This window comes from Pan paniscus, chromosome 10 (assembly GCF_029289425.2).
Source record: "Pan paniscus chromosome 10, NHGRI_mPanPan1-v2.0_pri, whole genome shotgun sequence".
NCBI lineage: Eukaryota > Metazoa > Chordata > Mammalia > Primates > Hominidae > Pan > Pan paniscus.
Genome location: NC_073259.2, coordinates 37,184,975 through 37,210,189, shown reverse-complemented (window position 1 = coordinate 37,210,189; position 25,215 = coordinate 37,184,975). Strand labels below are relative to the sequence as shown.

The 25,215-nt window shown below is 53.2% G+C and overlaps 1 protein-coding gene across 1 annotated transcript in view; it reads left to right on the top strand.

The window, feature by feature from the left end:
• Window positions 1-25,215, top strand: part of LRP1 (LDL receptor related protein 1) — an 86,891-nt gene that overhangs the window by 5,627 nt on the left and 56,049 nt on the right. Inside the window, exons 2-10 of the mRNA XM_003824883.6 lie at window positions 6,556-6,678; window positions 9,471-9,608; window positions 11,776-11,895; window positions 13,070-13,198; window positions 13,321-13,584; window positions 22,358-22,520; window positions 22,629-22,851; window positions 24,242-24,431; window positions 24,925-25,068. Coding sequence (XP_003824931.1) covers window positions 6,556-6,678; window positions 9,471-9,608; window positions 11,776-11,895; window positions 13,070-13,198; window positions 13,321-13,584; window positions 22,358-22,520; window positions 22,629-22,851; window positions 24,242-24,431; window positions 24,925-25,068 — 1,494 coding nt within the window. The remainder of the gene's footprint in view (window positions 1-6,555; window positions 6,679-9,470; window positions 9,609-11,775; window positions 11,896-13,069; window positions 13,199-13,320; window positions 13,585-22,357; window positions 22,521-22,628; window positions 22,852-24,241; window positions 24,432-24,924; window positions 25,069-25,215) is intronic.

Sequence of the window (25,215 nt, the reverse complement as noted above, 5' to 3'; positions counted from 1 at the left end):
TCTATCTCTCTTTCCTCCTGCTGAAGTGTGAGCCCTTGCACATCAGAACCCCCAAGCCTAGGTTTATTCCCGCCCAGTACTCTCTTCTCAGGGTCCTCCTCACTCCTCAGACTCTTCACCTTTCAGGTCCTACAGCTCTGGGTGTGGGCTCATTGCTCTTGGGGCATCTGGGTGCAGCTGAATGGTACTGCAGGAAGGCCCCTGACTTGGTAGTGCTGGGTATGAGCGGTGGAGAACCTGCCTCCCTCTTCTGTCCCAGATTTCAGCCTGGTTAGCAGGATCCTGCATTGTTTGGAGAAGGAAGCAGTTGGCTTTGGAGTGTTTCCGGTGCAATGGCCTCAGGCACCAATATAAACCCTCCCTGGGAAAGAGGTGAGGGGTATATGTGGAGAGTTGTCCCTCTTGCTCCCCTAGGGGAGATGAAAGCCTCTCCCTCTCCCCCCAGGCCTTAGCTTCCCTGGCTGAAGAGCTCCATTTTCCTCCCTCCTTTCTACCCTCCTGACTCCAGGGGTGGTAGTGGTCCCTATTCTGGGTCTCCCTTGAGTCAGGCACTGCCTAGGGCTGAGACTCTGTCTCTCCAAGATAGGACAGATCTTGCTCCCACCCTACTCTAGGCTCAGCGGGGTAGTCATTCTCTGGGTTCATCCCAGGACAACTGTGTCATCCCCTTGGCAATCTCTGGACTGAGCCCCCTTCCTGGCTGGCTGTCTGTCTTTCTGTCTGTCTGTCATTAGTGTGCGCTGTCTTGGCTTTTTAGAACCTCTCTGTCTCTCACCCTCTCAGTTCATCTCTTACTGCCGAACCTTTGTGACATTCTCTGCCCTGCTTTCTGCGTCTCTGTCACTTGTCTTATTTTTCTCTGCCTGTCTCCATTTACCCCCATCCAGGCCTCTTGGTATCCCAAAAGCTTCTTGGGAGCAAGAGTCTCTCTGGGCTTTCCCACTCACCCGCTAGCTCCCTCCCCTCTGTTTTGGCTATTTTTCCCCCTTCCTGGCCAGACCCAGTGTCCAGTTCAGCACCAAAAGTTTCCTCTCCACTTTCATCCGACTTCCTCTTTCTTCTTCCCCCTCCACTAATTTGGGGAATGGGTTTTGGAGAGAATGTTTCTGGAAGAAAGGAACTTGATACCCTTTGTGGGCTAAGAGGGAGAAAGGAGGTATTTCAGAAGGAAGGAGGGAGGTTAGACTTCTGGCAGAACTTCCTCCTGACCAGGAGCCTAAGAACTGGAGAAAGATGTAAGGAGTGAGTCAAGAACTTGGAGCTTTTACTCTGGTGAGCATAAGCTGTGTGTGTGGCTGGGGTGGGGGGAGAAGGAGAGGAGGCTTAGAAATGCCTGGTGAGTGATATGGTGACCTCTGGAGGCCTTCTGGGGGTCTGGCTTTTATTTGTGGGGAAAGGAAAAGCTGGTGGGGGAGGTCACGGGTCAGGCTAATGTCCTGCTGCATCAATATTGACTCAGAATGGAAGCGGAGACCCTTCCCCTCCCCTGGCTGTCCAAGCCACCCTGTCTGTCTGTCTGTCCAGGCCGCAAAGCAGAGGCCCAGACTCAGGAATGACAAAAATGTGTCTGAGCCTCAGGAAGGAGCCACCAGGCAACACCCAAAATACATGAAATTCAGTGAAAACCTCTCGGTTTGGGTTTGGGAGGCCCTTGCTGCCCCACCCCCATAAGGTTGAAAATTCAGATTCCTGCAGGCTCTGTCCCCGCGCCGCACCCCCTCCCCGCACCGCCCCCCCCCCGCACCTTGAGCATCCTCCTCCCACTCTGTTCCCTTAGCTATATCATGTGGTTCCCTTTAGAGAACCCCCCTCTCACCTAGCTCAGAGGGGAGCCTATCTCTCCTTCTGCTGTGTCCACTCTTAAAAAGGGCCCCAAGAGTCCCTGTCATGCTTTTGCAGTCCCTGAGTCTCCTTGTCCTTTAAGAAGCACCTCTAAGGTCTTAGCTCTCTTCCTTGCTCTCGCTCCCTCAAGGGGTATCAAAGGATAGGTTCCCCTCCTCTGGAGAAGACTCCTTCAGGGTTGGACTTCGCTGTCACCCTCTCTGGCCAGGCATTCTCACCCCACTTCCCCACCCCCAAGGTCCCAGAATGGGACACAGAATGACAGCCAAGGCTCAAGCAGGGCAGTGGGGTCTGTGTTGTGTCTGGACGCACACCCAACTCTACACCTCCTGCCCTGGCTCCAGCTTGGTGGCCCTGGGGGCCGTGGCTGGGCTGGGTGCCTGGGTTTGGGGGGGTGGGGCAGGGTGTTGGCCAAGTTAGCATGGCAGTCACATTCATCTTCAGGCAAAGCCGAGAACAGATGGCCCCTGTGTCCTGGTGTTCTTCCTCCAAACTCGCTCTCTGTCCTTCCTCTCTAGATCTCTCCTTCTTCTTCTCCTGCCTGTCTTCCCCTTCTTCTGTCCCATTCTTGCTCCTCTCTGTCTCCCCTATGCCCTTCCCTCCTCTCTGAGGAGCCCTGAAGGCCACCCCTTAAAATCCTCTCCCCACTGCCAGGGCCAGAGAACGACAGCGTTCTCCCTGCAATTTCCCTTCCTTGTTTTTTGTTTTTGTTTTGTTTTGTTTTTGAGACACAGTCTCACTCCATCACCCAGACTGAAATGCAATGGCGTGATCTCTGCTCACTGTGACCTCCGCCTCCTGCTAATTTTTGTATTTTTAGTAGAGACAGGGTTTCACCATGTTGCCCAGGCTGGTCTCGAACTCCTGACCTCAAGTGATCCGCCCATCTCCGCCTCCACCTCCCAAAGTGCTGGTACTACAGACGGGAGCCACTGCGCCCATCTGGTTTCCTTTCTTTCTTTCTTTCTTTTTTTCTTTTGAGATGGAATCTCACTCTGTTGCCCAGGCTGGAGTGCAGTGGCGCGATCTCAGTTCACTGCAAGCTCCACCTCCCCTGGTTCATGCCATTCTCCTGCCTCAGCCTCCTGAGTAGCTGGGACTACAGGCGCCTGCCACCACGCCCAGCTAATTTTTCATATTTTTAGTAGAGACGGGGTTTCACCGCGTTAGCCAGGATGGTCTCGATCTCCTGACATCATGATCTGCCTGCTTCGGCCTCCCAAAGTACTGGGATTACAGGCGTGAGCCACCGCGCCCGGCCTGGTTTCCTTTCTTAACCCGGCTGCATCCCATGACCTATGAGGAAACCACCTGCTCAGTTACCAGTCACCCTGTGCCTCAGCTCCCTCATGTGTGAGAGGGAGGCTGCAAGGGCACCCACCTCACAGGGTTATAGTATCTAAGTGAGTTAATAGTCACCGTATTTCCAATCAGTGGCTGGTGGTTAGCAAGGTGAAAAAGGTTAGCTCCCATCGGTCAGGGAGACCTCCGGGTTCTGTCATGCGGGCCAGGAGGCGGGGAAGGCCTTAGTTGCTTTTGACCTTAGGGCAATGTTCTCTCATCTAAACTGCAGGCCACAAAGGTGGGTTTACTGGGTGCTGGATTCAGACACAGAAGGCTCTGCTGAGGGGAGTGGGGTTGGCTTTCCCTCTAAGCAGATTATAAGGGTCCTACCCTTCTCCCAACTCAGCTCTCTCCCAGCTCTGAGTGAGGCTTCCCTTGGCTGTGTAGACTGTCCCAAAGTAGTTTATTTGTTTCTTTCTTCCCTCTCCCCCTGAAGGAAATCAAAGACAGGCCTCAGCCTTCTCGCTCCAGATTCCTGGGCCCTTCAACACCAGCCCTGACAGGAAGTTCTTTCACGTATCTCTCTGCAATCCTTGTGCTGGCCAGGCCCTCGGGAGATGTGGCCCCCTCCCCCGGTGCTGCTGTGGGATAGGGGCCTGGGCCCTCCTCTTCCTTTCACTTGTCCCATCCCCCATCCCCTCCCTGCAAGAGCACATCTGGTTTGTGAATCTCTCTCATTCCAGCTTTTGGAGTTTGCCAGCTGCTGTTTCCTCTGTGGAGTTCAGGCCAAAAATGGGGGTGGGGGACAGCGGGGGGGACTCAGTGAGGGCTAAAGGAGGGGGCACCATGGCTGGGATGTGGAATGGAGGGGAGGTTAGGTGACCACCCGGTGACCTCAGGCCGTGGCTGTGCGCTCTGCCCCTGGGAGGAGCAGGGCATGGACCAAGTCCCAGGTGGGTGGCACGGGGGTCTGTTTCTGGGCTCCAAACATCTCATCTGCCTCTGAGTCCCATTCCAGCCCCCCTCTTCCCCCTCAGCCGGCCACGGCTGGGCTGGTCTGGGGAAGCGGACGGTTCTCCGGCATGCTAACTAGGCTGGCGGGCTGTGTTTCCCGGGAAGACCTCACAGCTGGCCCAGTGGGGCAATGAACTCAGCATTATCCACCTCCTCAAGGGGCCTTTATTCCAGGCCCAGGGTGGGGGCCAGGGGAGGGAGGCTGAAGAGGGAGCCTGGCTAGGCCATCCTTGATGTGTTTCCTGAACTCGGTCATTTTGGCCAGGGGCCTGAGTGCCGTCTCCCCTGCCAGTGGTGGGGGTTAGGAGGGAAGACATCTCAGTGAGGCTCCCATCAGACTCCCTCCCTCCTAAGAGCCCCCCGCCCCGCCATTTTCCTTATACTTCTGTCTCTGCCCTGCATTTGCATTAGTTGGGTACAGCTGTCTTCTCAGGCGACTCTGGCTCCTGCAGGGCAGAGGGTCATCTCACCCTCCTTGGCACCCTGATGCCTAGTGCAGTGCCTGGCATAGAGCTGGCCTTCAGTGTGTGCCAGCAGAATAGAAATGTGATGGCACAGGCTGAGGAAAAGCCACGAAAGGCCAGGAGACTGGGAGCTCAGCCTTGGGTGGGGGAGAAGGGGTGGGTGACTGTTCCTCCTGTGGAGGATGTGGTGATAGAGGTTGGGAGGAGTGGGAATCGGAGGACTGGTGTGGATTTCACTGGTTCAGAGCTTGGAGTCAGCTTAGCTGGTTTTGTCACTTGCCAGCTATTTGACCCTGGCCAAGTCACCTGGCTCAATTTCTTCATCTGTGAAATGGTGGTATTAGTTGTCCCTATTTGTCATACTGTGGAGGGAATTAAATACGATGATACATGGAAAAAACTGCTTTACCACAGTTCCTGGCACATACTGAGCCCACAATAAGAGTTAGTTGTCAGCCGGGTGCGGTGGCTCACGCCTGTAATCCCAGCACTTTGGGAGGCTGAGATGGATGGATCAGATGAGGTCGGGAGTTCGAGACCAGCCTGACCAACATGAAGAAACCCCGTCTCTACTAAAAATACAAAATTAGCCATGCGTGGTGGCGCATGCCTGTAATCCCAGCTACTCTGGAGGCTGAGGCAGAAGAATCACTTGAACCCGGGAGGCAGAGGTTGCAGTGAGCCAAGATCGTGCCATTGCACTCCAGCCTGGGCAACAAGAGAAAAACTCCATCTCAAAAAAAAAAAAAAAACAACAGAGTTAGTTGTCACCATTCTTAATTCCTCCTTGGGGGATGAGGGAAGAGAATGGGGTAGGAGTGGAAGAAGCCTGATTGGGGTGGGAGGGTAGGGCCAAGAGGTCCTGAATATAGTAGCTAACTAGTTGGACTGGACTGAAACCAGTTCCTAGAGTTCATTTCAGCCATCCCCCTGCCTCTGCTCCCCAATTCTGATATCTTGAAAATCTTTAGGTGCTTCTTAACTCTAAGGATGTCTACTGAAAGTCTCCCTGAGGTCTAACCAAGGGAGGCTGTGTCTTTAGAGAATGGAGAGGACAAGGCAGGTGGATCACCTGAAGTCAGGAGTTTGAGACCAGCATGGCCAACATGGTGAAACCCCGTCTCTACTAAAAATACAAAAATTAGCTGGACATGGTGATGCATGTCTGTAGTTCCAGCCACTGGGGAGGCTGAGGCAGGGGAATCGCCTGAGCCCAGGAGGTGGAGGTTGCAGTGAGCTGAGATTGTGCCACTGCACTCCAGCCTGGGGGACAGAGTGAGACCTTGTCTCAAAAAAAAAAAAAAAAATAGGGAATGGAAATGGAAGCAGGGCTCTCTACCCTGCCCGTTCCTGCACAGCCTTGCCCTCCTGTGCCTCTGCTAATATCATCTCCAACTACTACTGTGTGTGCCAAGGGCATCCCTCCCCACTGCTCCCATCTGGGGGCCTAGTGATTAGGGGTTGGGAAGGATGGGGTGATGGGTCAGGGGACCAGGAGTGTCCCAGAAGGCAGGGAAGCAGAGAGGTTAGATAAGACCAGCTCAGGGCCTCTAGTAGGAGTTAGAGGAAGACAAAGAGAAAACATGTCAAGGCCTAAATGCACCCCCCTTCACCATCACTCTGTCATCAAAGCCAGGGGGTGCTGGTGTCTGATGAGAGTAACCAAGAATAGCAAAGCCTTTGACCCTGACTCCCAGGAACAGGCAGCTTAGAGGACTTGGAGGGATGCAGTAAAATGTGCTTCTGGATCCTCCCCACCCCCACCGCAGATACACAGTGTCTAGGAACTACCCAAAGCCACCCCCTGACACCCCCAGGCACATAGACCATGGCTGAGGGTCTGGGCCAGATGGAGACTGATGCTAGGAAGGAAGAGCAGTACTAGGGGACTTTGGATTCACAGAGTTGGCCTCCATCCTTCATTTATATCCCCTTTTCTTTCCTTCCCTAGCCCCTAAGACTTGCAGCCCCAAGCAGTTTGCCTGCAGAGATCAAATAACCTGTATCTCAAAGGGCTGGCGGTGCGACGGTGAGAGGGACTGCCCAGACGGATCTGACGAGGCCCCTGAGATTTGTAAGTACCTTTTCTGGATTCTTCTCCCCAAACCCTTAACTTATCCCTCTTCCTTTGGCAGATGTTCGGGAGGAGGACAGCTGATCCCTAGCCTGATGTGGACCTTGCTCAGTGATTGTATTTGTCCATGACACAGCTAAAACTGTCCTTTACACCCCTTCAAAATGCTTGGCATGGTGCCTGTTGGGCTTAGAAATGGCACCTCAGATTTCTCCCTCAGGTGCTGCACCCCAAGACAGTGTTCTCTGGGCTGACAGCTTTGCTAGAAGATGGCCCGGCCTCCCTTTCCTTCCAGCTCTTCCCTTATTCCACCTCTCAGCCTCCCTGACCCTTGATGATTGGCCCCAGGTCTTGTCGGATCCTCAGATCTTCCTCTGTCCTTTGGCTCCCAGGCCAGAGGCCACTGGCACTTGCTCAGCCCCATACCAGAAGCCCCACCCCTGTGCTTTTCCCGCTACCCCCGCCTTCCCCTGCCCCCAGTAAGTGGTGTAATCGGAGGCAGCTGTTTTAACTGGGAGAAAGGTCCCCGCCCAGCTTTTGCCCTGCCAAGGGAAGTGGAGAACTTGTTGGTGGGACCCCAGAGTCCTGGGTAGCTGGCACAGTCCTGGTGGCTCCACCTTTAGCCTCTCCCCTGCTTGGTTAATCTGGGCCAGGGTCAAAGCGCCCCTGCTTTCCTAGGTCCGTCTCTGTTCTCTCTCGTGGGCTTTATCCTGCTCCAGTCCCATCTGGTGTCCTGTCCCCACACCCCCACCCATAATTATCAGGGGTAATTTTAGGGCTGGAAAGGGAGCCACTAGTGGGCTCTGCCTCACCCCTACACTCTGCCCTGGAGGGTGGGGGCCAGGGGTATTCAGCAAGTATATCTACGGCATGGTGCTTCAGCCTGGAGTCTCTTCCTGTCTGGTGCCACCTGCACCCCCACACTTTTGACCCTGATGCTTGGGCGTTAGAAGTAAAGAAAGCCATGCAGAAGGGTCAGATCTGCCTCTTTTTGTTCATTCTTCCTTCAATTTGCTGTAAACCTCACCTTATATGCATTACCACTCTGTTCACACTCATACCCCCCGGACTCATAACATCACACACAGACCCACCTGGCACTGATGAGCCCACCTCCCACCCAAAGGCACAAACACATTCTCACAGTAACACAGAGTCACACTCAAATGTGGATGCAGAAACACACTCTATACTCAGAGAGATGTCCCCAGACACACATACCAACATAGAGACACACACACACAAACCCAGATTGATTCACATGGAAACTCACTGAGGCCAGATACACCAGCATACAGAAAGACACACAGATACACTCTCAGTACATACCGCTGCATGCTATACAGCCACACCATCAGCTGTGTAAGCAGACTCCCATCCAGGCACACATGGGTCATAGACACTGTCACTCACACACCGTGTCCAGGCTTGGGGGCCAATAGACAGTGGTCTCTCTATCTCATCCATCCTCTTGAGCAACAAAGGAAGTTGCAGAGATGATATGACCAGTTGGCCACAACCTTTTTTTTTTTCTTTTTTCGAAAGGTGGGATCTCACTATGTTGCCTTGGTTGATCTCAAACTCCTGACCTCAAGTGATCCTCCTGACACAGCTTCCCAGAGTTCTGGGACTATAGGCGTGAGCCACCATGCCTGGCCAGACCACAACCTTTGATTCTTCCCAAATCCTTCTATCAGGCTTGTTGCTGTGGGGTTGGAAGTCTAGAATAGTGCTGTCCAATAGAAATGTATTGCAAGCCACATGTGCTATTTTGAAATTTTCGAGTAGCCACTTAAAAAAGGTAAAAATGAACAGATGAAATGAATTTGAATATTTTATCCAATGGATCCAAAATATTATCACTTTAGTACAGTGTATTCATATAAAACCTTTAGAGATCTTTTGCATTTTTCTGATATTAAGTCATCAAAATCCAGTGTACATTTTATACTTACAGTTTGAACTTGCCGCCTTTCAAGTGCTTGATAGCCACATGTGACTGGGCTACGTATTGGGCAGTGAAGGTCTAGAAGATTTGGCACCACTCTTGGGCCTGGGTTCTGCAACCTGGGAGCTATGGGAAGGGGTTTTTCTTTATCATTGGAGTTTCTCTGCCATGGGCTCTGCTTCCCTCAGCTCATCAAAACCTTTTTTTTTGTTTGTTTGTTTTGAGACAGATCTCGCTCTGTCACCCAGGCTGGAGTGCAGTGGTGCAATCTCAGCTCACTGCAACTTCTGCCTCCTGGGTTCAAGCGCTTCTCCTGCCTCAGCCTCCCGAGTAGCTGGGACTACAGGTGCATGCCACCATGCCTGGCTAATTTTTTGCATTTTTAGTAGAGACGGGGTTTCACCATGTTGGCCAGGCTCATCTTGAACTCCTGACCTCAAGTGATCTGCCCGCCTCAGCCTCCCAAAGTGCTAGGATTATAGGCGTGAGCCATCACTCCCGGCATCATCAAAACCTTTTACTGACCTCAGTCGTCATCAAAAACCAGGCTGTCTTCAGCCTGTCTCCTGAGCATAGAATGTTGAGGCACTGGGGTCCATAGGAAAGGGGCATTTGGAAGGTGGACTCTACTGAAGGCCTAGTTTCTACCTCCACCTGTTTGCCTACAGGTGTGTGGCTACTGTGGGGAATATTGTAAAAGAGTTCTAGGTGGAAGAGTCTAACTAGCCCCGAGGCCTCCTGAGATCTGAAACCCCAGTTTTATCTCCCCTCATCCCCAGTGAACAGCTGACCAGAGAGCCACCATAGCCAGCTTGTTCATGCCCACCCTTCTGTCTGCCCTCAGGTCCACAGAGTAAGGCCCAGCGATGCCAGCCGAACGAGCATAACTGCCTGGGTACTGAGCTGTGTGTTCCCATGTCCCACCTCTGCAATGGGGTCCAGGACTGCATGGACGGCTCAGATGAGGGGCCCCACTGCCGAGGTAAGGACTTTTCCACTCTCTACTCTCCTGTCTGGATGCAGCATATTATCAGCCCACCTTCTGAGGACTGTCCTGGCACCTTCAGTGGGGATGAGGCCTTGTTCTGGTCCCCTGCCTAGATTTACCTTCAGAGAGCAGATGAAATTGATGTGCCCCTTGGGCCTGGAGCTTGGTCAGACAGCCCTGTGGGCCTCAGCCGTGGGCTGTAGCCTGGGCACTTCCCTCTGGCTATGTGTTCTTGGACTAGTCACTACCTCTCTCCAGGTGGCAGTTTTTCTTCTGTAAGATGAGAGATCAGTGTTTTCATACTTTTTAAAAAATAGTATGATCCTTTCTTCAAAAGGTTTTCTGCATGAAACCTGAGTGTGAACACAGGGAGGAGCAGAGGTGCTGTGACTAAAGCTTAGCCATCTAGTTTAGTCCACCTGCCGCCCCTACGGGTGCCCTAGAAGGCATCCCCCAGGAGCTGCAGATCTTTGAGGGGCCCTAAATCTGCCTTGGTCCCTCCCTCTCTGACAGTCTAGACTGTCTGAGGTGGTTGATAGGAAAGCCATCCAGGCCGAGGTGGGAACATTAGGATGATAAGTCAGACTGCTTCCAGCCTGTGGCTCAGGTCACCAGCTCTACAGTCTTTCCCCCAAAGGGCTCTGTGGGCCATGGAGAGTCCGGTCACAGTGTGAGCATTTAAGAGTCGTGTCAGGGGAGGCAGAGCCTCAAGCCTGCGTGTTAGGGAATAGTGGCTTCTCCCTTCTCTTTTCCTGAGGGTCTGGGCCCGGAGCAAGAGGCCGGCTTTGAGAGGCCATGAGCGTGGCCCTAGGGGAGGGGCTGTGCTTGGGTGTGGGGGCAGTGTCCTGTGCTGTGTGCCTGAGAAAACATCTGTCTGTGGGAGGAGACTCGTCTGGATCCTGTTCACTAGGAGCAGGGAGGATGGAGCAAGGGAGTTTGTGGAAGATTTTTCTCCCTTTCTTTGGTTGATTTTGCATGTTTTCATCTGAAGCTCCTGGGACGGGATGCAGAATGCAGGCCTGGGGGCTGACTTAAATGACCACGCGCACCCCTTCGTCTTGTGTGGTGTGTGTTCAAGCTTACTTCCTTTTGAGTACCTTTACAGTCTCTAAAACAACAGAGAACTTCAAAAACCTCAGGTCTGAATTTCCTTCTCTGATATTACAGAAATCGGCCTCCTCATTCCCTCACCCTATATCCAGAAAAGTTACTCTTTTCTAGGTTTTCCAGAGCAAATGATATTTTCCCCCTCTGTGGAGGAAGGCTGGGCAGGCAGCATGAATGGCTCTCGGGTGGAAGTGGGGAGGAGAAAGAATCGCTGGGGCCTGGCCCCCCATCCCAACTCTTCCTGGCAGGCTTAGTGCCTCTAAACGTCTTAGCATCTTGGGCGGCTCTCTCTCCTAGGTGGGGGTGGAGTGGGAAGCCAGGGTGTGAGGCCGCTGGACAAAGGGGTCTTTGTGGCCAGGCTGCCTGGCCCCACGCAAGGCCATTAACTGGGTCGCTGGTCTGGGGGGGCAACTGCTCTCCCACCTCTCCCCCCTCCTGTCTCATTCCCTTCTGTCTCCCCTGTGGAAGTGGGTCAGTGGCAGGAGAAAGATTAGAAAAGAATCCAGAGGGGACCAGTTTTGCTCCTCCTTCCTGTTCTCTACCTGGGCCTTAGGCCTTCTCTCTGAGGCCTCTAGGGCTCCGGGGATGGGTTAGACAGGTGCTTCCAGGCCAGAGCTGGGATCCTGTGGGGACAGACACGATTCCATGCCCACTTTTCAGCCCCAGCTGAAGCCAACATTGTAATCCCCAGGCAGTGTAGACGAGAGGCATATGAAAGGGATAAGACTCACCATCCCCTCTTCCTGTTGACCCCAACAAAGTGCCAGAACCCCTCTCCATGGGGACAGAGGTAGCCCAGAACATCCAGAACAGGGACATGTGGGTTCTAAGCCATCACTGGCTGTGTGACCTTGGGCTTGTCTTATAGCCTCTCTGGGCTTCAGTTTCTTCACTTGTGAAATATGGTAGATGCTTCCTAAGGCCCTTCTGTCTCTGACACTGCAGCCCTTAGAAGTGGTTTCTGAAGGTTGACTGGGTTTAGGGGAAGGTTGTGGCCTGCGTGGAGCTGCCAGATCTGGCGGCCTGAATATGTGTCTCTCCTGCCCCCACACAGAGCTCCGAGGCAACTGCTCTCGCCTGGGCTGCCAGCACCATTGTGTCCCCACACTCGATGGGCCCACCTGCTACTGCAACAGCAGCTTTCAGCTTCAGGCAGATGGCAAGACCTGCAAAGGTATGTGAGTGCATGTGCCTGTGTGCATGTGTGTGTGCCAGTAGCCAGTTGAGGTGGGCAGGGAGGGGCAGAGAGGGGTAGGGGGCCTGGCTGGAATAAGAAACTAGAAGGAAGGTGCAAGAGAGGGGGTGCCACCACCCCAGGGCATGACTGTGAGCCCTAACCATTTGCTTCCACTAGGCTTCTGAAAATTCACCTTAAAATTATAGTTTATATGTAAATTTTTCTGTTGTAAAAAATTAAAGCATTAACAGATAAAACCAAAGTCCCCTTTGACAAATCCCCCTCAATTCCGGTCCCCTTCCCATCTCCCTGGAGTTCAACTCTATTATCAGTTTGCTCTCTCTCTTTCAGGCCCTTTTTTGTGCATTTGTCTCTGGGTATTCACAGAAAATCTAATTGGAAGTACTGCTCAAGAGTACTGCGTGCTCTTTTTTACATAAATGATAGTATACTGTATATATTATTTTCAATGTTTTTTACTCATCAGTATGTTCCACAATTTTTTTTTTCTGTGTTAATATGTAAAGATCTACATCATTCTTTTAGAAACCACTATGACGTATGACTTTTACCACAGTTTACTTGGTCACCTCCCTGTTGATGAGTGAGATGTTCCCAATTTTTCACTGCTATAAGCAATGCAAACTTTTCTGTTTTAAATTTGCCTCCCTCGGGTCTTCGTGCAAATGCCACCTTCTCAGTGAAGCCGTCCCCCGACCCCTCTAAAATTGCATCCCTGCCATCTGCATTCTCTATCCCTGTTCTCTTTTCATTGCACTAGCACCTCTAACGTATACTTTATTTACTTTGTTTCATCTGTTATTATAGTAACTATATTTCATTTATTATCTGAATATAAGTTTCATGAGGACAGCAATGTGGGTCTATTTTAAAGTTCACTGATGCACCCCTGGCACCTGACCCATAGTAGGGACTCAATAAATCTTCCCTGCGTGAATGAGTGATATGTACACGAGTGTTTCTCTAGAGTGGATTCCAAGACTGGACTTGCTGGGTGATAAGGTTTGCACATTTCATGCTGTAATAGATTCTGCCGAACTGTCCTTCAAGGTAGCTGTAAGGATGGACATGTTGATCATGTCTGATGATCACCCACTTCGTTGCCCTTGTCACATTGGAAATGACCACATTCTTGCCCTTTCCCTGGCAGATTTTGATGAGTGCTCAGTGTACGGCACCTGCAGCCAGCTATGCACCAACACAGATGGCTCCTTCATATGTGGCTGTGTTGAAGGATACCTCCTGCAGCCGGATAACCGCTCCTGCAAGGCCAAGAACGGTGGGTGGGGTTGCCTCTGGCCACAGTGCTAAGCCCCCTCAATGCTATTCCCTGGTGGGTGGTGGCCTGAGAGGTGGTCCTAGAGCCCTGGCTGCACGGACTCTTCTCTTCCCCATTCCCAGAGCCAGTAGACCGGCCCCCTGTGCTGTTGATAGCCAACTCCCAGAACATCTTGGCCACGTACCTGAGTGGGGCCCAGGTGTCTACCATCACACCTACGAGCACACGGCAGACCACAGCCATGGACTTCAGCTATGCCAACGAGACCGTATGCTGGGTGCATGTCGGGGACAATGCTGCTCAGACGCAGCTCAAGTGTGCCCGCATGCCTGGCCTAAAGGGCTTCGTGGATGAGCACACCATCAACATCTCCCTCAGTCTGCACCGTGAGTCACCTGCTCTCAGCTTGGAGGGCTGGGGAGGGTAGGGGAGACGGGGAAGGTGGACCCTGTCTTGAACAGAGGCCGGGAGTTACACAGGATGGTCCTGTCTGGGGCAGGAGAAGCAGGAGGCTGGATACAATGGTGTGTGTTTGAGGCAGGGGCAGAGCCACCGGCACGCTCCCTCCCAGCTCTCTGAGCAAGTGTCTGGATGGCCCCTGCATTTCTGGCCAAGGGCTGAGGGGGCAGTGAATGGTCAATCTCCAGAGACCAGGGACTGTCCCTTCTCTGAGAGGGGAGTGTTGACTAGACTGCAGAGGGACTTTCCGGTGCAGTGGGAGCCAAGGCTAGGGAAAGAAGGAGCGGAAGCCTGAGGTGCCCTGTTAGGCTGCAGCTGAGGGTAAAGGAGCTGGGGCCCAGCTGCTCTGTCTCCATGGGCCATCGTTTCCCTCGGGGACCATTGCCAATGGACTGTCTGCTGCCATCGGGGGAGGGCAGTACTGAGGTTATTTCTCTGTGGCTTTGTGGCAGTGAATGAGGCTGGGAGAGGAGCGTGAGCCACATGAGATTTTAGAATATCCTGGATGCTTCCATTCAGGCTTCTCCCTAGGCTACACTTTTGCTATCCTAGTTGTGGAAGAAGGGGTGTCACAGAAAGGGGCACGAGCATAGCTGGGTGTAGACCCACTGGCGGGAACAGCCCTGCCCATCTCAGAGGCTGTTACACCAGCAACCTTCAAGTCAACATCTGGCAGCATCACATTTCCAAAGAAATGCACCACAGGGCTGAGAGGAAGAATCTGGCCTGTGGTTGATCTGACCCCCTAAGGGAGATTAACTTGATCTGTAACTGTTTAGTAAACCGGAATTCCCATCTCTTCCTTGGTTTCCTAATCTGCATAATGGGTTTGAGCTTGTCTGTCTAGATCAGATTAACTGGAGTGAAAGCCAGTGGTAAAGGACAGCACACTTTGAAGTTGAGGATTGTGAACCTTGGGCCTCTCTAGAAGATCTTCAAGTTTCTTTATTTGGTTCTTGTGATGAAAAGAAAGATCCCAGGAGGTTACAAGGGATTCATTCTGGGAGAGAGAAAGGCCCCTCCCCGGGATGGTGGCGAGCAGGGGTTCCTCTGAGAGCCCTCACTCTCCGTGGCCTCAGCGTAAGGTTCACATTTCTGCCTTTGGCTCCTCCAGAGCATCCCTGATAGCGTCCTTGGGCTGCTGCTGTCCACAGCTCACCTGTGATCAGACATGTGTCCTCCTTGGGGTGCTGAGCTGGGGGCTGTCAAGCCTGGTTGGCTGAGCTCTTAACGAGTGGGTGACTCAGGGAACCCCATGGCTGATGAGGTAGGGTTGGTGCTAGACCCTCTTGTGCAGCTGCCCTCCCCCTGTTCCTTGTCCACTGACCTACTCAACAGGCCTGTCTGGGCAGACAGCTTGTCAGTTTCCTCCCCAGCCCTGCATCTTGCCATACAGTGGGCTTGTGGGTAGGTGGCTATGGGGTGTCCTGGAGGTAACCTTCTCAACTTCTACTCTGGCCTCGTCTCCTTATCTGACTTCCTCCCCAGGAGAAGCTGGTGCCCCTCCCTTGGCAAACAGATTTGCCTTGCCTCCCAGTCTGCTAAACTCACTGGGCCTCTCAGGGGCAGAGTCCAGGAGGCTAGAAGAGTCCAAGGGGAAATGCTTGTGGGGTAAATGAGTGGGTTTCTCTCATCCCAGCTTCTGTCCCTTCCTCCCTGCCCTCCCCCTGCTCCACACCCCTGCCGCCTGAATGTCTGGCTGTCACCCTGAGGATGGTTGTTTTGCTCTCTCCCACAAACTAATTATGGGTCCCAAACTGAGGATGTCAGTGTCTCTCCCCTAGCCCCTCCCCCAGTTCCCGGGTCATCCCCCTCCCCAGGAGATGCTGACTGGCCTGCCCTGGTGTGTAGGGTGGCTGGTCCCAGGCACTCACCTGCACAGCGGCTGCTGGCCTGTAATTAGCTCCCCAAGGAGGATGAAGAAGAAAGGCTGCAGCTTTCCCCTGCTTTCACTCTGCCCTCCAGGGCAGCCCTCCCTGCAAGCCTTCCATTCTGTGCTGTGACTGTGACCTACCTCTGTTGGACCCCTGGGGCTGAGCCTCATGCAGCAGGGGTGCACACAGAGGGAGGAGTCTGACAACTGAGGGGTGTTCGAGCCAGCGAGGCCAGCCCGGTGGTGCAGGCAGAAGGGGGAGCCTGCCCCAGAGAAAACTCTGGAAGCAGAAATAGAATAGAAAGAAGGAAGGAGGCCAGGAAATGAGCCTGGTTCACATGTGTCCTGGGCCATGTGAGTCAGACCTGTTGTGGAGTCCTGAGAGCCCCCGAGGGCCCCCCCACCCCCAGGCCCTGCAGTGTGTGAACATTCCTCTTCAATGCCCCAGGGCTGCTGACCGTCCTGCCTCAGGCCCAGTGTTATCCCCCTGGACTGGGTGGGTCATCTCTTTTCCTCCCACCTGAGATTACCTCCCCCTCCCCTCTGCCGCTGGCCCAGTGGTTTGGGGAGGTCTATGAGGCTCGAATTCCAAGACCGGAGAACTCGATGGTGAGAGCCGGAAGAGAAGGCAAGACCCTTGGCCAGTACCAAGAGCAGCCCTGGCTTTCACGACTGCTTTCTCAAAGGGGCTATGCATTGATTTGATTTTAGATGGTACCTGGACAAGCTTTTTTTTTTTTTTAACTGTTATAGTTACGTTTTTATTTGATATGCATTAGGAAACTCCTGTAACTAGCACATCAAATCTGTTACTTCAGCAATTGTTTAGCATGCAGCGAAATAAGAAAAGTAAGTTAATTGAAATAACTGGTAATAAACAGTAGCGCAAGCTGTACATAAGCATGGCAGACATTTTGAAAGTGATACACAAAAGACTAAAGTTCTGAAAATTGAGGCCCAGAGGGATCAACAGGCCTGATAGTCCCTGAGTCAGGAACCAAGCCTGCGCACTCTCACCCCCACCTCTGACCAGTCTCTCAGCTCCAGAGGCCTATGGAGCCTGTAACCCAGCTTTGTCCAGCCTCCTGCCAGGCTGCCCCTGGGCAGGGCTGGTGGTGCAGTCTACCGATCCCAGCCCAGCCCTGCATTTCCTAAGCTGAGCTCCTCTGATCTGTATTCCCTTCACCTTGGAGGATGCCACCACTGTAGAAAGAATGAGGCAGACTGCAAGATTGGGGTCCTGGGAACATGGGTGTGTACGGTGAGGGGAGGTTCTGAGGTTGTAAATAGAGGCCTTGAAGGAAATCGGGTTTGCTGAAGTCACTCAGGAGTTTGGACTGTGTGTGAAAGGATGGTCTGAAGGGGCTCTCAGAGGTCTCAGGGTTCCCCTCCCTGCACCATGCTGCATGGGGAAGAAGGAGGTGGCTGGGGAGCTCAGCAAAGGGCCCCTAGGCTGCAGGCAGCAAGGTTGCGAAATGGGTCCCAGGTCCAGCTGGCCAACTTCACTTTTCCCTTCCTCTCCCTTTCTTTTATTTATTTATTTTTTTAGTGTGTGTGTTTTCGAAATCACAGCAGGAAATGGGGTAGTGATTTGTCTAGAGGGGAGGCAAAGAAGGGGCAGACAGCAGTCCCTCTGAGTCTAATGAACTGGCTGCTGCTGCTGGAAGGGGTGCTACCTCCCCACTGTGCTGGGCACCCCTGGACCCTCTCAGCCTCCCACCCTGCCTACAAAGCACTTCCAGACTTCACATGTGAAAGCTAACCATGCCCTTCCTTGGCCTTTCTGACCCATGGGATGCCAGGCTGTTTGGGGAGGGGTGGCTCTAGCCGCCCCACTCTTTGGCCTAGGCCCCCTGCATCCTGGCACTTTTGCTTCCCATTCCTGTTCTGAGTTTCCTAATCATTTAACAGCTCACTCTTGCTCCTCCTCTCTCCTGGCCAGGGCCAGCCCTGTGTCTCCCGGCCCAGATCCAGCCCTGTCCTCTCCTCCCCCGCTGTCTCCTTGAAATTGCCTCTCCACCCAGACTGCTCCCAGCACTCCCCTCGCTGTTTTCAAGCCAAAGGAAGTAACTTAAGCAAGAGAGATGTGTTTTAGAGCCCGGCAAGGATTTCTCAATAGAGGGAAGACCCTAAGATGGGCTGAGTGGAATCCAGGCATCATCCCTGGGATCTAGGTCGAAATGCCTCTTGGGGACCTAAGCCAGGCAGGGGAAGGTAGCAGGACATAACCACAGGCTGGAATCACAGGCAGGAGCAGGAAGAGAGCCCAGGAGAATGAGGCGACACAACACGGCTAAGCTCCAGACTGGCTGGTGGAAGGAAGAGCTGAAGTCGGGACCCAGCAGGAAACAAGGAGCATGAGGCCACATCGTTTAGCAGAGCTTCTGCCAGGCTCGCCAGGAGGTCTCCTTCCCACCTTCGAAGTCCTCAGACTCTCCGCCATCTCTCCCAGGCCCAGGCGAGATCCCTGAGTAGGATTACTAGACAGACTGTCCTCTCCCACTGTCTTGGAGTGTCCCAAGGCCAGAGAGGCAGGATCCTGGCAGTAGAAGAGAGGGGGAAAATGATGTCCCAGCTCTAGAACAACAGACTCAGTCTTCAATAAATATTTGTTCAATGGATCAATACATGTGTGTCAGACGCCTGAGACAAAGACAAAAGGCAGCGCTCTCCTTACAGTATTTGCAGTCAGGTGAAGAGGCCATGATCAAAGAAGCTCCAGAGGCCTATGGAGCCTGTAACAGGAAAACTTCCTTCTTTTTTTTTTTTTTTTTTTTTTTGAGATGGAGTCTCACTCTGTCGCCCAGGCTGGAGTGCAGTGACGCAATCTCGGCTCACTGCAAGCTCTGCCTCCCGGGTTCACGCCATTCTTCTGCCTCAGCCTCCCAAGTAGCTAGGACTACAGGTGCCCGCCACCATGCCTGGCTAATTTTTTGTGTTTTTAGTAGAGACAGAGTTTTACCATGTTAGCCAGGATGGTCTCGATCTCCTGGCCTCATGATCCACCTGCTTCAGCCTCCCAGAGTGCTGGGATTACAGGCGTGAGCCACTGAGCCTGGCCTTGAAAACTTCCTTCTAATAGGGCAAGCTTCCTTCTGGGAGCCTGAGCCGAGTCTTGATGAGTATTGATGAGTAGTAGATGTTAGCCCCAAATGGCCCACCTGGAGGGCCCACCTAGAGTCAGGAGGCCACAGGGCTCTGGCTGGAGGCACAGAGGGCGACTTGGTGGAAAAGGTGGGAAAGGATGGGCTCAGGGAGGGGAGGACATGGTGGGAACCACAGCCCCCATGTGGGGAGTGTTTATCATGCACCAGGCCTCATGCTAAGTGCAGTTAGTGTACCATCCAGTTTTACAAATGAGGAAACAGAGACTCAGAGGCATTAAGTAACTTGCTCATAGCCTCAGTTGGAAGGTGACAGAACCAGAATTCAAACTCAGGCTGTCAGTGTCTAGGACCCAGTTGGACCCAGGGCAGAGCAGAATGATATGAGGAGAGGTGGGGAGGTTCCTGGAACAAGGGCCAGAATCTAGTGTGCTCCCTGGGGATGTGGTTAGAGGTCCAGGGACCTCTTTGGATGTGTATACACTCTTGGGTGTGTAGATGTGTTGGGTGACATTTTCTCAGGACATAAAGGCTTCTTCCTTCCTTCTGATTTCCTTATTTTAGAGCAGGTGACTAGAATCCTGCAGCTGAAGCTAGAGTCTTTTTGGGCATGGGGTGGGTCCCGTGTGTTTGGGAAAGCAGCCACCATGTATGGAAATGCCTCTTGAACAATGGGAATGATGGAGAAGTTGAGAAAAGCTGGAGTTGTAGTGAGTGCAGAGAGCAGTGGGATGGGGTGCCAGGACACCAGGTCTATTCTGGGGCCTGGAACTGAAAGTCCTCTGTGCCATAATGGGCAGCTGTGGTCTCTCGTCTGACTCCTGCACCTCTTCCCTGCTTCCTAGCCTCCCTCTTCATGCTGGAATCCCCTGCCCCTCTGCCCCTAGACCACCCCCAACTCCTTCCACAACACAGCCTCCCTCTCTCCCCTTTGGTTTATTTGAGATTCTCCTGTCCTCAGGATTTTCGGCCTTTGGCCAGAGCCTCTTCAGAAGGTGCACTCAGGTGGTTGGCCCTTAGAAGGCTGGGCCACAAGGGGACGGCTCCCCTCAGGGTTGGTGGAGCCAGAATGCTCAGGATCTCTGGGCTGAAGCCCAGGACTCCACCTGGACCCCAATTCATAAGACAGAGAGGGGTGGCCCAGATACTGCCTATAGGGCAGCCCTGGAGGCAAGGTTCCTCCTCTCCATTTGAGCCCATCTCTCTACACTGGCCTTGGAGTGGTGGCCAAGTGTATGTGTGTGTGTGTGATTGTGCGTGCATTTGTGTGTGTGTGTGATTGTGCGTGCATTTGTGTGTGCATATGTGCGTGTGTGCGTGTGTGTGCATGTGTGTGTGTGGTGGGGCAGGCAGAGGAATCTGAACTTTAGGAGAGAGAAAAATAATGTGGTGCAGGGGGTTGGATAACAAAGGATTTTTGCTTGCAACTAATAGTCTCCAGCTGCAAAAATACCAAAGGGGAGGCCAGGCAGGCCGAGGACTCCAGTTCTTGCCAACTCCTCACCGGCCTGCTGAGTGGGGCCCTGCCTGGCCTTTGGGGAGGTGGAAGGGAGACCGGCCAAGGGTAAATATCTGAGAGCAGGGATGATCTCTCTGCCTTCCTTCCCGGAATTGGGAGGGAATCCAGGCCACATCCTGAGGCTGGGGGGGGGGGCTGATTGTGGAGCTGCACCTGGGATAGCGGCATCAGATCTCTGCAGGTTTCTTCCTTCTCTCTCTTGCCAAGAGAAGGGTGGATAGGGGGAGCAGGGGCAGGGTATTGCCAGCCCTAGGGCTGGGCAGTGACTCAGGGAAGCCTCAGGAAGTCGGGGAGAAGGCCGGCCGTAGCTGCGCCAGCTGGTGCTGGGAAAACAGCTTTCACTGATGAAGTTCATATACATGCCAGCAGCCCCCAGACCCCTGCCGTGCCCACCAAGTAAAGGGCACGCAGCCCTGTTTGACTTCCAGCCACCCTGCTGGCTGCCAGGGGATGCAGGCAGGTCCCTGCTTTGAGACTTCGATTTCCTTTGGAGGCAGCCCAGCAGCATTCATTTGAATCTGTTTTCTCTGTGGTTACAGCGTGTGGGGCAAAGAATTTGGTTGCCTTACCCCTGCACTAGGCCCTCTTCCTACAGGGCCTTGGCCTCCTCAAGCTACTCTTCCCCCTCTCTCCAATCTTGTGAGGATGGGACAGTATTGGGGGCCCAGAGGAAAGAGTGGCTGGGCTTGGGGATGCATGAATACTTACAGGGGTAATACCTCGTCTCTGTGGCCTTGTTCTCCAGGCATTGGGATGGGATTTAGCAGAGAGGACCTGAAGAAGAAACTAGTTTGATGAAGCCCTCAGTTGGCTCCTTCCCTTCCTGTCCTGTGACTCTGAGTCAGTGTCAAGGCCCAGCCAAGTTCCTTGAGAGCGGCGTTCCTGTTCTTTTTGCCCCCACCCCACCCTCACCCACTGTTAGGGAGCAGCCCCTGAATCCCTGTGGGGAGGAGGGGGAATTAGGGAGGGGTCGAGCAGAACAGCAAGTCATTATACCTGTAGCTGTGTGGGGGCAGAAGAATCCCTACTGGGTTGAGTATGGGTAATGGAGGATGAGTTTCAGCCCAAAGCAGGTAGCCCAAAGATTTCTTTACTTGTTGGGGAAACTGTTGGAGATGGAGTTCCAGGCAGGGGTCCCAGAAAGTCACTGCCTTAGGAGTTTCCCAGTTTGCAAGAGGCACCATCTCTGATGGTGGTAATTGAAGGAGGTAGTGAGTAGATGGAAGGAAGCCAGTGGTCCTGGAGAGGAGGAGCCCAGAGGAGGCCAGCATGTGTCCCTGTCCCCAGACTTCCTGCCTCCTTGACTTCCGGCCACCCTTGCCCTGCCTCTCTTTCCTTTGGCTCTTCTTGGCTTCTTCCATCTCCTCTAGAACCATGCCTGAAACTGAGTCTAGGCAGCTGGGCTCCATCTCCTTCCCCCACTCCCATCCTCTGTAAGCCCCATCTCTTTCTGAGCCATGCCTCAGTTTGCCCTGAGGATTCTTTCATGGCCCTCCTCCTAGACTCTCTCTCCTCCAGCCCTATGACTTATTCCCCACCTCTTCTGACCCTCCCCAGGACATGAGGACATTGAGCAATAAGGACATTGCAGGAACAGGGGACTGGGGCTGAGTAGAGGAAGTTTGGCCCATGTCACTGGTGCCCAACCTTTTGCCCCCATGGATCTTCCCTTTTGCATCTCTGTAGAGTTCATATTTTGAAATACTTTTCTCCCAAACTGGGTTTATTAGCGTGTACCCTGCTTTTCCACTTTAAAAATTTATGCCATATGTCCAGCTTCCAGTCAGTGCTTCTGGTTAGCATGAGATAACTAGATTTACTGTAGATAGTAGATAAAAGTCCAGTGAAAAGCAAAGATGTGTTATGTTTTGGTAGCCTCAGTGCTCTTATCCCAAGTAAAAGCAAAGTTAAAAAAAAAAAATACTGGACTGAGCTAGTGGACCTGTGCTCTCTACCTTTTGGTGCCCCAAGAAGATGGTCCCTTTTCAAGGATGGGCTAGAATTGGGAAGTCTGTCAGTCAACCAGCCAGCCAGCATTTACGCAAGCCCTCCTGTATATCCACTCTGAGCTAAGCATGGGGGTGTTGGGTGGGAGGGCGTCCAGAGAAGGTGGGCTTCCAGGTGTGGGTTCTCACCAGCAAAGGGTGGGCATCTCTGCAAGAGGGCCTACCCCACCCCATGGCTCTTTCATTTGTACTCTCCAGACGTGGAACAGATGGCCATCGACTGGCTGACAGGCAACTTCTACTTTGTGGATGACATCGATGATAGGATCTTTGTCTGCAACAGAAACGGGGACACATGTGTCACATTGCTAGACCTGGAACTCTACAACCCCAAGGGCATTGCCCTGGACCCTGCCATGGGGTGAGAGTGGCAGGCGGGGTTCTGGCCCTGGAAGGTGGGAGGCTGAGGCTACAATGGTAAGGAGGGTGCCCAATGTCCAGACCCCATTTAACATGCATCTTCCCACAGGAAGGTGTTTTTCACTGACTATGGGCAGATCCCAAAGGTGGAACGCTGTGACATGGATGGGCAGAACCGCACCAAGCTCGTCGACAGCAAGATTGTGTTTCCTCACGGCATCACGCTGGACCTGGTCAGCCGCCTTGTCTACTGGGCAGATGCCTACCTGGACTATATTGAAGTGGTGGACTATGAGGGCAAGGGCCGCCAGACCATCATCCAGGGCATCCTGGTGAGGGAGCTACTGTCTGAGGTTTTGTGGGGGAACCATGATCCAGGGCCTTCTGGTGAAGGGGGAAGCCTCTGTAGGGGAACCGTTCTCTGAGTCTCCTGGTAAAGAGCGTGGATGCCCCAGGCCTCTAGTGGGAGTGGGGTGGGCTTGAATACTGCAGAGAAAGGACAAGATACGGGTTCCACTGTGATGGGAACAGTCATTTTAGAAACACCACTTCTGTTTACTTCCTGTTTCTCATTTGACCCTTATAATAACCCCTAGCTGATGAACAGGGAGGTGGTTCAGTTCCCTTTCAGCAGATGAAAAAGCAGGATCAAAGAGGTTAGGTGATTTGCCTGTGTTTACAAAGCCGGGTGATAGCACTGGAACTTGGTCTAGAAGTCTTGCTGGCTCAGAGGTGGCATCTCCATTGTGGGATAATTAGTGTGAGCAACCAGCCCAGTTTGCCTAGGACTGTCCCAGTTTTAGCCCTGAAAGTCTGGTAAGCCAGCAAACCCTTACCTTTGTCTTAGGCAAACTAGGACAGTTGGCCACCACATAAGCTATGTGGGTAGTCAGGGGTGTTACAGGACTTGTTTGGGGCAAGTGTGTCCTCTTAGCCCTCATAACAGACTAAGAATGTCCTCTGTGGACAGAGTTTAGAGCCCAACTCTAATTCAGTCTAAAATCACTAAAGTGTCTACCGAGTGCCTAATTCTGTGAAGGACAGGGTTTCTGCCCTCAAGGGGTCTGAGTAGAGTGGGTTAGGTAAGTCCACAAATCACCGTGCCAGACACGGATAGATAGCAGTGTCACGGAGGATGTATAGAAGGAGAAAACATCTCTGGTTAGAAGATCCCATAAATTCTTTGAAGACATGCTCTGTAGAGGATGAGTGGGATCTTGGTAAGCAAAAATCTTCAGAATAGGTTAGTCCAGCCAGAGGAGACAGGAGTAAAGCATTGAGTTAAAAAATGGTGGGGCCAGGCACGGTAGCCCACACCTGTAATCCCAGCACTTTGGGAGGCTGAGGCAGGAGAATTGCTTGAGACTCGGAGGTCGAGACCAGCCTGAGCAACATAGGGAAACCCCATCTCTACACAAAATTTGTTTTAATTAGCCAGGTGTGGTGGTATGTTCCTGTAGTCCCAACTACTCAGGAGGCTGAAGCAGGAGGACCGCTTAAGCCCAGGAGGTGGAGACTGCAGTGAGCCGTGATCGTGCCATTGCACTTCAGCCTGGGTGACAGAATGAGGTCCCGTCTCAAAATAAATAAATAAAAATTAAAAACTACAGGATGAATTGGGGAATGCAGGTCATGAAGTCTGGAGGAAACTGAGGGGATCTCCAGGACAGAGGGAGGAACCCCTGTCATCTCATGCTGTCCATTCTTGCCTGCCCGTCTCAGATCGAGCACCTGTACGGCCTGACCGTGTTTGAGAATTATCTCTATGCCACCAACTCGGACAATGCCAATGCCCAGCAGAAGACGAGTGTGATCCGTGTGAACCGCTTTAACAGCACCGAGTACCAGGTTGTCACCCGGGTGGACAAGGGTGGTGCCCTCCACATCTACCACCAGAGGCGTCAGCCCCGAGGTGAGCAGGGCTCCATGGCCCCTCCAAAGCTGGCTTTACCCCATGATGGCTCTGGGACCTTGGGATCACAGCCCCTCTATGGGCCCTCCTGTGGGGACCCTGGCTTCTTTCATGTCATGACCGATTCTCCTAGCCAGCCACTCGGGCTACCTGCCCTGGCCCCTCAGCTTCCCCTGCCAGCCCCCATCCACCCACTCAGCCTCCAGATCCCACTCTGTCCCTCCCATTCCCCTTGCCAGTCTGGAGCAGGAGCACCTGGCCATGGGCAACCCTGGAACTCTCTTCCCTGACTACTGAAGCCCCCACCCCAAGAGTTTGAAGGCTGGGTTGTTGGGGGGCAGAGGGTTTCCACCCCTGTGGCTTCCAAATCCTAAAATGGGATAGCGAGCACAAAGACCACAGCAGCGGGGGATGTGGTCAGATTCAGGAACCCTTCTCAAGGCCTGGCACAGGGGCTCTGAGGGGTCCTAACAGCTCTTCACCCTGCCCCCAGTGAGGAGCCATGCCTGTGAAAACGACCAGTATGGGAAGCCGGGTGGCTGCTCTGACATCTGCCTGCTGGCCAACAGCCACAAGGCGCGGACCTGCCGCTGCCGTTCCGGCTTCAGCCTGGGCAGTGACGGGAAGTCATGCAAGAGTGAGTGACAGGGAAGAGGGTGTGTGCCCATTGGGAGGCTGCGGGAGGGTTCCTCAGGTGTCCCCCACAGCCCGGCTGCCTCTGTCTGACATGCAGGGAGATGAAGGAAGTGTTCCAGAGTGTACCTGCTAGTGAGGGCAGAGATGG